Source organism: Delphinus delphis, chromosome 18, assembly GCF_949987515.2.
Source record: "Delphinus delphis chromosome 18, mDelDel1.2, whole genome shotgun sequence".
Lineage (NCBI taxonomy): Eukaryota > Metazoa > Chordata > Mammalia > Artiodactyla > Delphinidae > Delphinus > Delphinus delphis.
Window position 1 is genome coordinate 23,228,670 of NC_082700.1, and position 16,492 is coordinate 23,245,161.

General features: G+C 42.5%; 1 protein-coding gene across 4 annotated transcripts in view; it reads left to right on the forward strand.

Annotated features, from left to right (window-relative positions):
* The window catches only part of ENOX1 (ecto-NOX disulfide-thiol exchanger 1), a 610,579-nt gene extending 601,808 nt beyond the window's left edge, over window positions 1-8,771 (forward strand). For all 4 annotated transcript variants that reach the window (XM_059995963.1, XM_059995964.1, XM_059995965.1 and 1 more), the window contains one exon: window positions 7,813-8,771. In XM_059995963.1, the coding sequence (XP_059851946.1) occupies window positions 7,813-7,944 (132 nt within the window). In that variant the 3' untranslated portion in view covers window positions 7,945-8,771. The remainder of the gene's footprint in view (window positions 1-7,812) is intronic.
* Window positions 8,772-16,492: the final 7,721 nt, after the last annotated feature.

The following is a 16,492-nucleotide window of genomic DNA, read 5'->3' on the forward strand; positions in this document are numbered from 1 at the left end:
TGTTCTCTTGTGATTTGATGACTGTCTTTAGTGTTGTGTTTGGACTCCTTTATCTTTTCTATGTGTGTATCTACTATAGATTTTTTTGTTTGCAGTTACCATGAGGTTTTGATATAGTAGTCTATATATATGCACATAATTGTTTTAAGTCTCTGATCTCTTAATTCCAAATGTGTTTCAAATATCCTGCATTTGTACTCTCCTCGTGATTACTAGCTTAGATATCATATTTGTGTGTAGATGATTTCCTACCTTTACTGTATGTTTGCCATTACCAGTGAGCTTTCCCATTTTGTAATTTTCTTTTTTTTTTTTTTCAACATCTTTATTGGAGTATAATTGCTTTACAATGTATGTTAGTTTCAACTTCACAACAAAATGAATCAGTTATATATATACATATGTTCCCATATCTCTTCCCGCTTGCGTCTCCCTCCCTCCCACCCTCCCTATCCCACCCCTCCAGGCGGTCACAAAGCACCGAGCTGATCTCCCTGTGCTATGCGGCTGCTTCCCACTAGCTATCTACCTTACGTTTGGTAGTGTATATATGTCCATGCCTCTTTATCGCTTTGTCACCGTTTACCCTTCCCCCTCCCCATAGCCTCAAGTCCATTCTCTAGTAAGTCTGTGTCTTTATTCCTGTTTCACCCCTAGGTTTTTCATGACATTTTTTTTTTCTTAGATTCCATATATATGTGTTAGCATACGGTATTTGTCTCTCTCTTTCTGACTTACTTCACTCTGTATGACAGACTCTAGGTCTATCCACCTCATTACAAATAGCTCAATTTCGTCTCTTTTTATGGCTGAGTAATATTCCATTGTATATATGTGCCACATCTTCTTTATCCATTCATCCGATGATGGACACTTAGGTTGTTTCCATCTCTGGGCTATTGTAAATAGAGCTGCAATGAACATTTTGGTACATGACTCTTTTTGAATTATGGTTTTCTCAGGGTATATGCCCAGTAGTGGGATTGCTGGGTCATATGGTAGTTCTATTTGTAGCTTTTTAAGGAATCTCCATACTGTTCTCCACAGTGGCTGTATCAATTTACATTCCCACCAACAGTGTAAGAGGGTTCCCTTTTCTCCACACCCTCTCCAGCATTTATTGTTTCTAGATTTTTTGATGATGGCCATTCTGACTGGTGTGAGATGATATCTCATTGTAGTTTTGATTTGCATTTCTCTAATGATTAGTGATGTTGAGCATTCTTTCATGTGTTTGTTGGCACTCTGTATATCTTCTTTGGAATTGCCTATTTAGGTCTTCTGCCCATTTTTGGATTGGGTTGTTTGTTTTTTTGTTATTAAGCTGCATGAGCTGCTTATAAATTTTGGAGATTAATCCTTTGTCAGTTGCTTCATTTGCAAATATTTTCTCCCATTCTGAGGGTTGTCTTTTGGTCTTCTTTATGGTTTCCTTTGCTGCGCAAAAGCTTTTAAGTTTCATTAGGTCCCATTTGTTTACTTTTGTTTTTATTTCCATTTCTCTAGGCAGTGGGTCAAAAAGGACCTTGCTGTGATTTATTCCTGTATGGGACTCTCTGTGCTTCCTGGACTTGATTAACTATTTCCTTTCCCATATTAGGGAAGTTTTCAACTATAATCTCTTCAAATATTTTCTCAGTCCCTTTCTTTTTCTCTTCTTCTTCTGGAACCCCTATAATTCGAATGTTGGTGCGTTTAATGTTGTCCCAGAGGTCTCTGAGACTGTCCTCAGTTCTTTTCATTCTTTTTTCTTTATTCTGCTCTGCAGTAGTTATTTCCACTATTTTATCTTCCAGGTCACTTATCCGTTCTTCTGCCTCAGTTATTCTGCTATTGATCCCATCTAGAGTACTTTTAATTTCATTTATTGTGTTGTTCATCGTTGCTTGTTTCATCTTTAGTTCTTCTAGGTCCTTGTTAACTGATTCTTGCATTTTGTCCATTCTACTGTCCATTCTATCTCCAAGATTTCGGATCAACCTTACTATCATTATTCTGAATTCTTTTTCAGGTAGACTGCCTATTTCCTCTTCATTTGTTAGGTCTGGTGGGTTTTTATCTTGCTCCTTCATCTGCTGTGTGTTTTTCTGTCTTTTCATTTTGCTTATCTTACTGTGTTTGGGGTCTCCTTTTTTGCAGGCTGAAGGTTCGTAGTTCCTGTTGTTTTCTGTGTCTGTCCCCAGTGGCTAAGGTTGGTTCAGTGGGTTCTGTAGGCTTCCTGGTGGAGGGTACTAGTGCCTGTGTTCTGGTGGATGAGGCTGGATCTTGTCTTTCTGGTGGGCAGGTCCACGTCTGGTGGTGTGTTTTGGGGTGTCTGTAGACTTATTATGATTTTGGGCAGCCTCTCTGCTAATGGGTGGGGTTGTGTTCCTGTCTTGCTAGTTATTTGGCATAGGGTGTCCAGCACTGTAGCTTGCTGGTCGTTGAGTGAAGCTGGTGTTGAGATGGAGATCTCTCGGAGATTTTCGCCGTTTGATATTATGTGCAGCTGGGAGGCCTCTTGTGGACTAGTGTCCTGAAGTTGGCTCTCCCACCTCAGAGGCACAGCACTGACTCCTGGCTGCAGCACCAAGAGCCTTTCATCCACAGGGCTCCTTAATTTGGGATGATTCGTTGTCTATTCATGTATTCCACAGATGCAGGTACATCAAGTTGATTGTGGAGCTTTAATCCGCTGCTCCTGAGGCTGCTGGGAGAGATTTCCCTTTCTCTTCTTTGTTCTCACAGTTCCCAGGGGCTCAGCTTTGGATTTGGCCCCACCTGTGCGTGTAGGTCGCCGGAGGGCGTCTGTTCTTTGCTCAGACAGGATGGGGTTAAAGGAGCCGCTGATTTGGAGGCTCTGGCTCACTCAGGCCGGGGGGTAGGGAGGGTCACGGAGTGTGGGGCGGGCCTGCGGAGGCAGAGGCCGGCGGCACGTTGCAGCCTGAGGTGCGCCGTGCGTTCTCCCGGGGGAGTTGTCCCTGGATCCCGGGACCCTGGCAGTGGCAGGCTGCACAGGCTCCCCGGAAGGGCGTGTGGCTAGTGACCTGTGTTCGCACGCAGGCCTCGTGGTGGCGGCAGCAGCGGCCTTAGCGTCTCTTGTCTCTCTCTGGGCTCCGCACTTTTAGCCGCGGCTCGCGCCCGTCCCCGGAGCTCTCTCAAGCAGCGTTCTTAATCCCCTCTCCTCGTGCACCAGGAAACAAAGAGGGACGTAAAAGTCTCTTGCCTCTTCGGCAGGTCCAGACTTTTTCCCGGACTCCCTCCTGGCTAGCCGCGGTGCACTAACGCCCTGCAGGCTGTGTTCACGCCGCCAACCTCAGTCCTCTCCCGGCGCTCCGACAAAAGCCGGAGCCTCAGCTCCCAGTCCCGCCCGCCCCGGCAGGCGAGCAGACAAGCCTCTCGGCTGGTGAGTTCCAGTCGGCCCGATCCTCTGCGCTGGAATCTGTCCACTTTGCCCTCCGCACCCCTGTTGCTCTGCTCTCCTCCGCGGCTCCCAAGCTCCCCCACTCCGCCTCCCGAAGTCTCCACCCGCGAAGGGGCTTCCTAGTGTGTGGACACTTTTCCTCCTTCACAGCTCTCTCCCACTGGTGCAGGACCCGTCCCTATCCTTTTGTCTCTGTTTAGTTTTTTCTTTTGCCCTAACCAGGTACGTGCGGGGTTCCTTGCCTTTTGAGAGGTCTGAGGTCTTCTGCCAGCGTTCAGTAGGTGCTCCGTAGGAGTTGTTCCACGCGTAGATGTATTTCTGGTGTATCTGTGGGGAGGAAGGTGATCTCCGCGTCTTCCCCATTTTGTAATTTTCTTGTTTCTAGTTGTGGCATTTTCCTTTCCACCTGGAGAAGTTCCTTTAGCATTTCTTGTAAAGCTGCTTTGGTGGTACTAAATTCTTCTAGTGTTTGCTTGACTGTAAAGCTTTGGATTCCTCTGTCAAATCTGAATGAGAGCCTTGCTGGGTAGAGTATTCCTGGTTGTAGGTTTTTCCCTTTCATCACATTAATTCTATTGTGCCACTCCCTTCTGGCCTCTCTTCCTGGACTTAGGTGACTGTTTCCTTTCCCATGTTAGGGAAGTTTTCAGCTTTTATCGCTTCAAGTATCTTCTCAGGCCCCTTCTCTCGCTCTTCTCCTTCTGGGACCCCAGAAGGGGTGAATGGTGGTGCATTTGATGCTGTCCCAGAGGTCTCTTAAACTGTCCTCATTTCTTTTCATTATTTTTTCTTTATTCTTCTCTGTGGCAGTGATTTCCACCACTGTGTCTTCCAGCTCACTTATCCATTCTTCTGTTTCATTTATTCTGCTATTGATTCCTTCTAGTGTTTTACATTTCAGTTACTGTATTCTTCAACTCTGTTTGGTTGCTCTTTACATTTTCTAACTCTTTATTAAAAACTTGTAACTTCTCTTGGGCTTCCCTGGTGGCGCAGTGGTTGAGAGTCCACCTGCTGATGCAGGGGACATGGGTTCGTGCCCCGGTCCGGGAGGATCCCACATGCCGCGGAGCAGCTGGGGCCGTGAGCCATGGCCGCTGAGCCTGTGCATCCGGGGCCTGTGCTCCACAACGGGAGAGGCCACAACAGTGAGAGGCCCGCGTACTGCAAAACAAACAAACAAACAAACTTGTAACTTCCCACTCTGTGCATCCATTCTTTTCCTGAGTTCTTGGCTCATCCTTGCAATCATTCTTCTGAATTCTTTCTCGGGTAGATTGCCTATCTCCATGTCACTTAGTAGTTGTTCTGGGGTTTTATGTTGTTCCTTCATCTGAAACATATTCCTCTGCCATCTCATTTTGTCTCAATTTCTATTTGTATGTTTATGTATGTGGAAGTTAGTTATGTTTCTTAACCTTGGAGAAGTGGCCCTCTGTAGGGGATGTCCTATGTGTCCCAGCAATACATTCCCTTCTTGTCACCCAAGGGCCAGGGGACCAGCTGGTCCCAGGGTAGATTCTGACCTGCGTTTGCTGACTTGGTTCCGCACGCTGCTGGATCCTAGTTCTCTTGCTTCTAATGTCTGCCCCCTAGTGGGTGGGGCTGGCCTAGAGGCTTGTGCAGGCTTCATGGTGGGAAGGGCTGATGCTTGCCCACTAGTGCTGGGTGGGGCTGGGTCTTGGCCCTCTTCTGGGCAGGGCCATGTCAAGGGGCATGTCTAGAGGTGGCTGTGGGATCAGGAAGTCTTCATGCAGCCTGTCCACTGGTGGGTGGGGCTCTGTTCCCGCCATGTTGGTCATTTCACCTGAGGTGTCCCAGCACTGAAGCCTACAGGTGGTTGGGGCCAGGTCTTGGTGCCAAAATGGCAGCCTCCAGGAGAGCTCGTGCCAATGAGTATTCCCCAGTACCTATTCCACCAGTGCCCTTGTCCCCACAGTGAGCCACAGCTGCCCCCTGCCTCCCCAGGACACCCTCCGAGACCAGCAGGCAGGTCTGACCCAGGCTCCTGTGGAGTCACTGCTTTTGCCCTGGGTCTTGGTACACACACGAAATCACGTGAGCCCTCCAAGAATGGGGTCTCTGTTTCCTCTGGTCCTGTGGAGCTCCTGCACTCAAGCCCCACTGGCCTTCAAAGCCAAATGCTCCGGGAAGTCCTCCTCCCAATGCCGGACCCCCAGGCTGGGGAGTCTGACATGGAGCTCAGAACTCTCACTCCTGTGGGAGAACTTCTGCGATATAATTGTTCTCCGGTTTGTGGGTCGCCCACCCAGGGGATATGGGATTTGATTATTTCGCAAGTGTGCCCCTTCTACTATCTCGCTGAGTTTCTTCTTTATGTCTTTGGATTAGAATATCGTTTTTGGTAGGTTCCAGTCTTTTTATCAATGGTAGTTCAGCAGTTAGTTGTGATTTTGGTGTGCTCATGTCAGGAGGTGAGCTCAAGGTCCTTCTATTCTGCCATCTTCTCGATGTACATACTCTTAATTACTGATTGATAGATTTTTTTACAAACCAGTGCCATATCGACAGGCTCAACAGAACCCCTTCACAGTAGCAGTAAGGAAGTCTAATTGTGCATCTATAACAGAACTCCCTTCAGCACCAACTGGGTAACCACTGGGATTCTGAGTGATGCAGGATGCCTCAGCAACACTGGCAGGAGTCCTTGTCCAGCTTCTAGAAGCTGTCTGTGTTCCTTGAATCGTGGCTCCCTGCCTCTGTCTTCAAAGCCAGCCATGGCAAGATAAGTCCTTCTCACCTTGCCATCCTAGATATCTAGTCTTCTGACCCAGTTTGCTAGTATTTTGTTGAGAATTTTTGCATCTATATTCATCGAAGATATTGGCCTGTAATTTTCTTTTTTTATATTGTCTTTGTCTGGTTTTGTTATCAGGGTGATGGTGGCTTCACAGAATGACTTTGGGAGTGTTCCTTCTTCAGTCTTTTGGAAGAGTTTGAGAAGGATCAGTATAAGTTCTTCTTTGTATGTATGTTTGGTAGAATTGCCCAGTGAAGCCATCTGGTCCTGGCCTTTTATTTGCAGGGAGGCTTTTTGTTTTTCTTTTTAAATTACAGATTCTATTTCATTTCTAGTGATCAGTCTGTTCGAAATATCTATTTCTTCTTGATTCAGTTTTGGTGGGTTGCATGTTTCTAGAAACTTGTCCATTTCTTCTAGGTTGTCCAATTTGTTGGTATATAATTGTTTGTATTTCTGTGGTATCAGTTGTCTGTTTGGTCTCTCTTAATTGGTTGTTGTTTGTGGTTTTTTTTGGCCACATGGCATGTGTGTGGGATCCTTGTTCCCTGACCGGGGTCGATCCCACACCCCCTGCATTGGAAGTGCAGAGTCTTAACCAATGGACCACAAGGGAAGTCCCTGATCTCTCTTAATTGTTAAATGGAAGTAAAGTATAGACTGTAAAATGATATCCAGACAGTGATTGTACCATGAAAAATAATGAGGGCTTATTCACTGAACATTTCTAGGTGCCCAGATCTGTGCTAAGCCAGTAGTCTTCGCACATCCTTACTAAATGTTGTCATCCCCACCTGTTGAGACTTACTTAGAGAAACTAGCATCTTGGTAGGGTCATTTGGATCATAACAACAGTATGATATGGAATTTACACAGAAATGTCAGACCTCCATCTCCAGGATCTCAGTCAACTTGCTGTGTGAGATCCCTATGTATATGCATGGATTAGGATGCAAACCCAGAGAAAAAAAGAGCAATGGCTGCATTGGAGTAAAAGGGTTGTGGTCGTTTTGTTCTTTATTTAAGGAAAAATGAATTACTGGTGTAAAAATATATGTAATAAAAGTTGGGAGAAGAAAAAAAACTGCATCTAAAAAACCTACCTGGGTTGTATCACTGGATGGACCTTGAGACTTTTATTGCCGCAGGTGCTGGGTTTCATTTTTATTCCTAAACCTTTACGGTCTTCTGGTCCCTGTGAAAGTTAAGAGAAAGTTAGGGTGGCAAGAAATCCACCGACATGCCCTCCAGCCCTCACCAAGTTAGGTAAAAGTACTGCCCTTTGTATCAGAGGAGTGGTAGCTTTCCCCAAGTGGTGATCAGTTTGCTCTGAGCCATCGTAAATCCCGCCCCGTCTCCTTCTTTATCTAGGGAGGGCTGTTCAGGCATGCTGCTGTCAGTAAGGTAGCCATCCATATGAAGGGTGCCTGAAACTTTGCACCCACTTGTCTCATGCCCCCCTCCCACCAGCTGCCCAGGAGATGATGAAGCTAATCACATTCAGCCCTTTCACTTGTGCTCCTTTTATAAAGGACATTACTTTACAGCCTAGTAGGAAAGTACGTGTTTGTCTCATTGGTAAAGCATGTCCTCACTCAACCCCCTGCCTCCTTGTTTCCCAAAAGTGACTTTTCTTCCTTTCTGACAGATATCTGCAAACGAAATCGAAATGCTTTTGATGAGGTTGCCACGCATGTTTAAACAGGAATTCACAGGCGTGGGAGCAACGCTGGAAAAAAGGTGGAAGTTGTGTGCCTTTGAAGGAATTAAAACTACCTAACTGTGAAGAGCAGCAAAGTCTCTAGGTATGAAACTGCCTGAACCCAGCCAGGGCTGTGCAGTGTGAGCCCAGGAGGTTTGGGGCTGGTCCAGCGCAGGACCTTTATGGGGCCATCAGAGCCGGACTTCAGTTACATCTGTGGCGTTCTCTCGTGAGTGGAAATGTAATTGTGTACCAGTTCCCTAAAACAAACAAAGCTTCATACTGTGACAGATCTGTTTGCTACGAAAACCAACGATTCCACGGTCATGATGGCAAAACCTTAAAATATGCTACGTTTGAGAATAGCTCACCAAGTAAAATATTTAAAGTTAATGATGGTGTGGCAATGGTTGTTGCTAGGCTACAGAGTTGTTGTATATGTAATCTATAGCTGAAATCATTCAATGACATTTTCCTGAAAGTCTTTCTGTTTCAGTAAAAAAAAAAAAAAGAGAGAGAGAAAAAAAGTAATTTTACAGTGAGGAAAATAAATCATACCAAAAGAAAACTTGAATATGTGTCTGAACAGTTACTGTATTTTGTAAATTAAGTTATATGCTGTTATAGGGACTTCTGCCTTATTGAAGAGGCAGAAGATGTGACTGTACTCCTTGAGAATGCTTTACCAAGAATATTATTTTTCTAATGTAACAGTTCTCCATCATAAGTTCTTTTAACATGGACGGCATAACAATTTTCATAAAATGTAAATAAAAGAAAAACTAGTGCTACTGTCTTGTACTTGGTATAAAATTCAGGTTTCTGCATCAAAATAAACATTTAGTAAATATTCCTGTTACAAATTTTATAGCAAAGATATTAATTTTTTTCAATAAATATGACTTCTACCATATTGGTTTTGCAAATTGTTCTTTGATATATTTTCATTCTTCCTTAAGAAATATTTTGCACATTATTCAGTCCCATCTCACAGACCATCATTTGTAAATGATTAAATAAATGCATGAGTGACATTGAGACAAAATGTTATTTCAAACAGGAATATATAAAAATCATAAAGTGGAAAGTACTAAGAAAAGGAGATTATACAGCACTAGAATAGATAGACAGATGATAGTATTTGAAAATACCAAGATGATATGACATCCAAATGTAATCAACATAAATGTTACCGTTGTTTTGTGTCCTCATGCATAGGAACGAAGTAGCCAATTAATATTATTAATTCCTGGATTTACTTATTTGTATGTTTTCTGGAACACATACAAGTTAGAAAAGGAATTCAAGAATTCACACTTGAACCAACAGTTTAGAGAGAATTGGAGCTTCCCTTCTTTAATTACAAGTAGACTAGGGCTTTAAATTGTATCTCCTTCCTGCTTCCTTACATAAAAATTATTAAAAAAAGACAAGTATTCAAGATATTGATTAATTTTAAATGAAACATTTTTTAGGAAGACAGCTGAACAGTGAATGTTCTTTGAAATTCTGAAAAGACATTCATAATTCCCTATTGGACATTACTGTCCTCAGGCTCTTTTTACTGAGCCCTGATAAATTAAGGTTCTTATTCATGCCTCCCATAAATATCTACACATATGTTATGTTCAGGCTCAGTGCTAAACCCATGAATACGGAGCTGAGTAAGAAAGGACCCACCCCCTCCCGCCCCCAATGAGCTCATAGTTCAATGGGGAAAAGACATTTTCCCAAAAGTGTCTGTATGATGTGAGCCACGTAACAGAAAAGGTGTGACAACAGAGCTATGGGATTCAGACTAAATATCAATGTCATATTAAATGTTGAAATACTAGAGGCCTTACCATTACCACCCGTTAATGCCCACTACCACCCTCATCCTGACACATGTATCCAGAGCGAGCTAGCTCCTGCTTAAGTTACTACTGACTAAATTTTCTTCATTTTCTCTTTAGTCCAGTGTTATCAGGGGAAGCAAGAGAAATGAAGCATGCCAACTTTTATCCAAGCATTTTAGGAAATTGTGGCAGCTTTAGAAGGCTGTCTAGTTTTCTATTCCTTAGCCAAAGGAAAGCCAGAACAGGTTTTGGATACTAGAGAAAGTCATATGCTTGTACCATTGCCATTTTGGAAAGCTCTGATGTGAATTCAAACTATACACTCTGTTACGTAAAGCCAACAATTTTAAAGCAGGAGTTTTACTGGCCACTTGAACTCTTTGTACACAGTGTCAATTTAAAAAAAAAAAAAAACAGAAAGAGAAAAAAATAAAACATGAGAGAACATTTTAAGACTTCAAAAAAAAAAAAGGAGACACAAATAAGGATACAACGGTCAGAAAGGAGACGACCTCATCTATAGATAACGTTACTATAAAATAGAAGACCTAAGAGGTTCACCTGAAAAATAATTAGAAAAGACGAATTCTATGAAGTGGCAGTTATAAAGTAGGGACACAAGGGGAGGTACCACAATCTAGACTATCTGCAACTTGAAAGTCTGGTAGATGTTTTCAAACGTGCATTCATACTTTCAAGTATTGCCTGTAGTCACTTTAGCCGAAGGATACACTGCACAGGTTGAACCTAGCTTAGACCTCTGATTAGGAAAAGGAGTTGGTGCGACCTTATTTTAGATCTGACAAAAAGACACCACTTTCTAACTTCTTCAATTGTGAAAAGAACTTTTGCAGGAAAATAAAAAAAACTTCTAAATTAGTTCACCCACATTCTGGTTTCAGATGGGACTTTAGAGATCACCTGGGGAAGGAACTAACTTTGGTACCTTTGAGGGCCGTCTACACATGTCTGTCACCCCATCCTCCCTAATCTTCGGGATAACCCTATACAAGGATAGTATTATTGTCCTCATTGGTCACACAAGGAGAATGAGGCTCAGAAGTTCTAACAATGTGGCCCAGTTCGCACAGTTAGAAAATTCTGAATATGGGATTTGAAGCCAGGACCCAGTGACTCCAAAACATGTTCTTCTTTTCACTACATCACGCTTCTAGTTCAGTCTATCCCCACTCCTCCTGTGAGCCCGAGGCCCATGCAGTGCCTTCGGATCACCGCTTTTACTCTCCTTTATTCTCCACCATCCCCTGCACGTGCGTACAAGTGGGTACACTCTGGCCTTTGTCTCCTAAATCTACCAGTAACAAATCATTGTTCTTGGATTCTGAGAAGTAAGCAGAGCATTGAAAGTTTGGAGATCCTTGTAACCCGGCCCCAGCGGGGCTTTCTGGCTTGCTTTTTCACTGCTCCCCTGAGAAGGGCTAACATTTTTTGCCTTTCTGCTTTTGCTCATATCTTTCTATCTGAAGGAAAAGACCTTACGCACATCTAGTTGTCAAAATTCTACACAGCCTTAAGAGGAAAACACAAAGACACCCTGCTCTGCCGTGAAGCTTTTCTCCATTCCCCAGAAGTCATTTCTCCGGCCTGTGCACGGCCGTCCCACATTGACTATTTCTTAAGGCATTTACTGCCCAGCTGTCTTTGCCTCATCTCCCCGTTAGACCGCAGGTTCTTTGAGGGATCCAAGCATGTCTCGTTTACTTTGAATTATTTCTCAAAGTGGTTTTACTTAGAAATATTTAGAAAGCAGGACAGAGAAGGAACCAAGATGTTTTCCTGCCTCCAGAGACTAGTTTGCTTAGACACAAAAGGAAAAATTACAAAGTATTTGAAAAGGCTGCAAATATTTTAGATCTAAGATTCCAAGACAGACAATGTGATAATGTACTACGTAATACTGAAATACAAAAAGCAACCCAATTCCTTCTTAAAGTTCAAACCCGGGTCAATTATTAACTCTTCTATGAAGCCCTGATCCCCTCAGGAATCTCCTCTCCTGTGTTCCCACTACTTCAGTATAATTCTACTGCAGCCCTAATGCTGTACGTTAACCATTTATGAATGCAGCTGTCTCTCCCACGTCCTGCAGGCTGGAGACCTCCCTTACTCATCCCTCTAGTCCCTCAGACTGACACGACATACCATGACTTTTAAGTATTTATTGACTGAATGAACCCAATGCATGAAAGAAAAGCCCACACAGGAATTTTCTGAATTTGTTGAATCAGAACGTATTGAGATATTAGGTCCAGTAATAGAGGCTAGAACTTTCTTTCCCTCCGTTGTAAGACCTCGGCAGCATTCTTGCCTTTTTGAAAAAAATTTTTTGTTTGGAAAAATATGTATAACGTAATATTTATCTTTTAACCATTCGTAATTGTATAATTCAGTGGCGCGAAGTACATTCACGATGGTACGTAACCAGTCACCACTCTATAACTTTTCCTCATCATCCCCAACAAATTTTATGGTACCCATTAAACAGTAACTCCCTGTCCCCCCTCCTTCAACCCCTGGTAACCTCTCTTCTACTTTACGTCTCTTTGAATTTGCCTATTCTAGGTCTCTCATACATGTGGAACATACAGTATTTGTCCTTCTGTCTCACTTACTTCACTTAGCTAAATGTCTCCAAGGTTCATCCATGTTGTAGCATGTGTCCGAATTTCATTCCTTTTTGAGGCTGAATAATATTCCATTGCTGGCTTAAGTATCCCTTTTCTGTTGGAACAAGGAAAAGTCAGTGGTCTATGCTTGAAAGGACTCAAGTACTTTTAGTAAATACCACATCAAAAACAACATTGGAAAGTGTAGACAAGTTTGTCTCCATCTTGATAAACCTCTCGTTTTCAATGAGGGTAATAAAAAAGAAATGACAAACGTAGAAAATGTTGGCAGTAATTGTGTAGAAAACGAGACTTTCAAACAAACATCCATGCGACAAATATGGTATGTGACGAGTTGTTTTTTCTTGGTAAGGGCTGGGGGTGTTTTACTTGGATGTTTTTTTTAAACCCCTTTTCTAAAAATGGGTGCTGTGTTTATTTGTTCCACTCAATAAAAGCTGTTTTATCCTGAAAACGTAAGAACTATTTTACCATAATGCTCATAGTTTCTCCTCATAAACTGAGAAAATAAAGAGATGTTAGGCTCCTAAAATCTTATAGCTTGGCTCACTTTATATCAAAATGGTCAAAGGTTCCCATGTATGTTCAATCAGCCTGTCATTAGTATCTGAATAAACTATACTTTCATGTGTAGCACACCAAACATGAACATTTCAGAGTTAAGTTATAATGAATGTGTTTATATATTAGATCATTAAAAATACTGTTTCTAGTTCCACCAACTCTAATTTCCCTCTTCTGCTTTCTAGTGGATTTTTTCTTTTTTTTAATTTCTGGGCTTCAAACATTTAGCAATTTCTCATACTATGTAGGAGAGCGTTCAGTCTGTGTCGGAGTTGAGTCCCAGCCCTAACCCTCACTGGCCTTGTGACTAAAGCTCGTTACTTAAAGCCAGTGAGGTGCTAGTCCCAGATTCATGATCCGGTACTGCGAACACCTGTGTCGGAGGATGGCTGTGATGATTAAATAAGAGAGCGTGCATAAAGCCCACAGATCAGAGCCAGGGAGACTGAGGCACTGGCTTCTTCAGAAACAGCACTTTAGCTATATCATCCCAAACAAAGCAGCCAAGTGCTTTCCCTGCTCTTAGCCCATTCCTGTCTTTAGGGATAAAGAGTCCATATGTTTCTAAACATACGAATAAAATAAGACAAGCGTAAGCATCATCCCCACAAATAGTCCATTAAATATGTTCAACAGTCCATTAAATACGTTAAGACCAACATAAGCAGAATAGTTGCAACTCTCTAACCTGCAAAGACACTCACAACTCTTACAGTCAAATGGGCAGTCAGTCACCATCACAGTGACCCTCAGCCAGGAGTAACTCTAGAGCCAGAATTCTTTGTTACAGCTCCCTTTTTACTTATTTCGCATATTTCCAACAGACAGTAATCAGGGTCATATACATTCAACTGGGAAGAAACTATATGGCTCTGGGCAACTGCCATTTTGAATGATGGTCAACTAGGTATACAGTATGCGAGGATTAAGTCAAGTATTAATTACGTTTTCTTTAACCCAGAAGAAACACTGTCAGGAAAAACTACAGATGTAGCTGGAACATGCAACAGTATTATTTTAGAGCACATACATGTCTATTACAGTTGCTGAGAGTATCAAAGTAAAAGACTCCAGTAAATCTAGTAATTACAGACTGGTTGTGTTAATAAAATAAGCTGTTCGGGTCCAAAATTTTAACTCCGTTTGCCTGCTCTCAGAACTGTACAGATACCCAAACACTAAAGCTCAGACGTTTCTAATGCACATGTCACCTCTTTTATAATGTACATGTATTGTACAGGGCTATGGAATGGAATGTTCTTACTTCACGGGAAAAACAGACCCAAAATAAATAGCAAACATTTTACAGTAGAAGATGGTACTTTTCTATACAAAGCAAAAAAGTGGTTAATGTACAACAGAAACTGCATTGCATGTAATGAAATGCTTTTTTATTTGTCTAGCAAATATATTTACTGTGTGTTGAAAATTGTAATATCTTCCCCTGCACAAAGGAATTTCTATATAAAGCTCATTTGCTACTGTAGGGAGTAATACTCTTTTTTTGGTTTACTAAAGTAGTCTGTCTTAATATCAACCCCAACACTGTCAGGTTCACGTAAGAAGAGCTATGTGTAGATAAGAATAGGACTGAATCAGAAACCGGAATATTCCATTTCATATGCTTTTCATCTGAGCATGTAACCCACGACATCTGGTAGCAATCTCTTTTTGGAAAGCATTCTTCTTTCCAAGAAGAATGGAAAAAGCTAAAAATTGGTCAAGGTGAGGCGCTCATCAATAAATAAATCTTTTGCCTTTGAATATGCTTATGCCTAAGTGAGGGTTGCTTTCTCTAGTATTTTTTGATACAGAATGTGAGCTATGGGCTGGCAAGTCAAACACTGTCTTCAGGCAGAGATAATGTATGAACACCACTGTGGGTGGTTTATTAAACAGACATTAAGTGTTACATCGTGCAGCAACTGGGAAGAGTTTTGCACCTCAATATCTGTTCCTTGAGCCGGTAACGGTAACTTTGGTTCAATGTACGCCAAAGAAAAGGCTTTGTGGTGCTGGGCCTGGTATACAGTCAAACTGTGGGTGGCAGAGGACAGCAAAGTCTAGACTATGCCAACCTCCAGTCCAGTATTTTATATATTGCTGCTTGATTCTACAGGCTGAGAAATGAAGCTTCCAACCTCTCAGCCATGGAAGGAGTAGATTGCCTGGTCGTAGAGACAGTAGAGTGAGGCATTAAAGAGCATTTTTCTGGAATCACTCCAAGTGACTACATCTCTGAAATGGGGATAATAGTAACAACCTGTCTCATAGGGTCTTTCTGTAATTTTATCCATTATCTGGGTCTTACTAGGTCATCTAAGTTCATAGACCTTAGCAGACGTTTTCTATCAAACGTTTTCAATCTCCTGGCCTCACGGTCCACTGCCAGTTGGAAAGTATATCCCCTCAGAGGTCACCACTAACATATCAAGTGGATTCAGCTTCCTGATTCCTCCCTGGAAGAACAAATGCTTTAACACAATGTAACCGGAAATCTCCCACAGTCCCGAGAGCCTGGCGGACTGTGTGGATCTAGAGCAAGTCCTCCGAAGAACTCCAGATTCCTGTGGCCTCACTGGGAGGCTTTAGGGACTCGTGAAATCACTGAAGAATCAGTAAAGCTCCGAACTCACGCCAGACCTCCTGGAAGACAGTCTTGGCAAAGACAAACCTGGTGTTTTTTTTCAAATATAAAACATTTCAAGGGAAACAGAACAACATCCCAATCTTGGGACTGAGAAAGAACTACAGGTAGGTTATCCCTGGTCCTCGATCTCCAGTAAGGAGGGGACGTTTTGGTGGGAGAAGAGAAGGGATAAAATTTATCTTGTGCTTCTCTGCTTCATGTACTTTATGGAAAGGCAACATGGATGTTTTTACCTCATGCTTCTCCAGCATCCAGGTTTAAGGAAAAACATGGGAGGAGAAGGGGTGAGGAAATCCTCATTACTGCCGCCGGAAATTTCTCAAACCTGGAAGCACCCAACTCCTGCTTTGTTCTTATAACCCCCCTTTGGACTCCTATTTCCTTCTTTTCCCATAAGGCTTTGCCCTGTAAGTACCCATCTCACTGTCTCATGATTTATCAGGTCACGTATAGTGGAATATTTTAATAAACTGGGAAGGAACACCCACCACTATGCATATATACAGGCACGAATGCACATGTGCACAGACATGTATATGTTCACGTACACACGTGTGTATATCATACACAATGCAAACGTACACAGATGTAGCCACATTTACACAGAAACAACGATACTGACACTCAAATATCTCTGCTTTCGGTAATCATTTTTGCCCCTCAGGTTCTTCCCTCTTCTCCTTCTATTTCTAACAGGTATTCACTCTTCCCAGGAGGATGATTAACTTAGGACAAATAAGAGGACGTGCCACTAACCACTGTAGATGATAAATATATGAAACGTAGTCTGAAAAGATGACACGGGCAAAAAATGTAGGTGGGCTTGAAAACGTTCCAAAAAATTTACGAAAGAGTCAGAAAAGGGAAGGAAACTGAGCTAGCTAACCCATGAGGACATCAATGAGCCCTGTTCCAGGGAGGCCCTG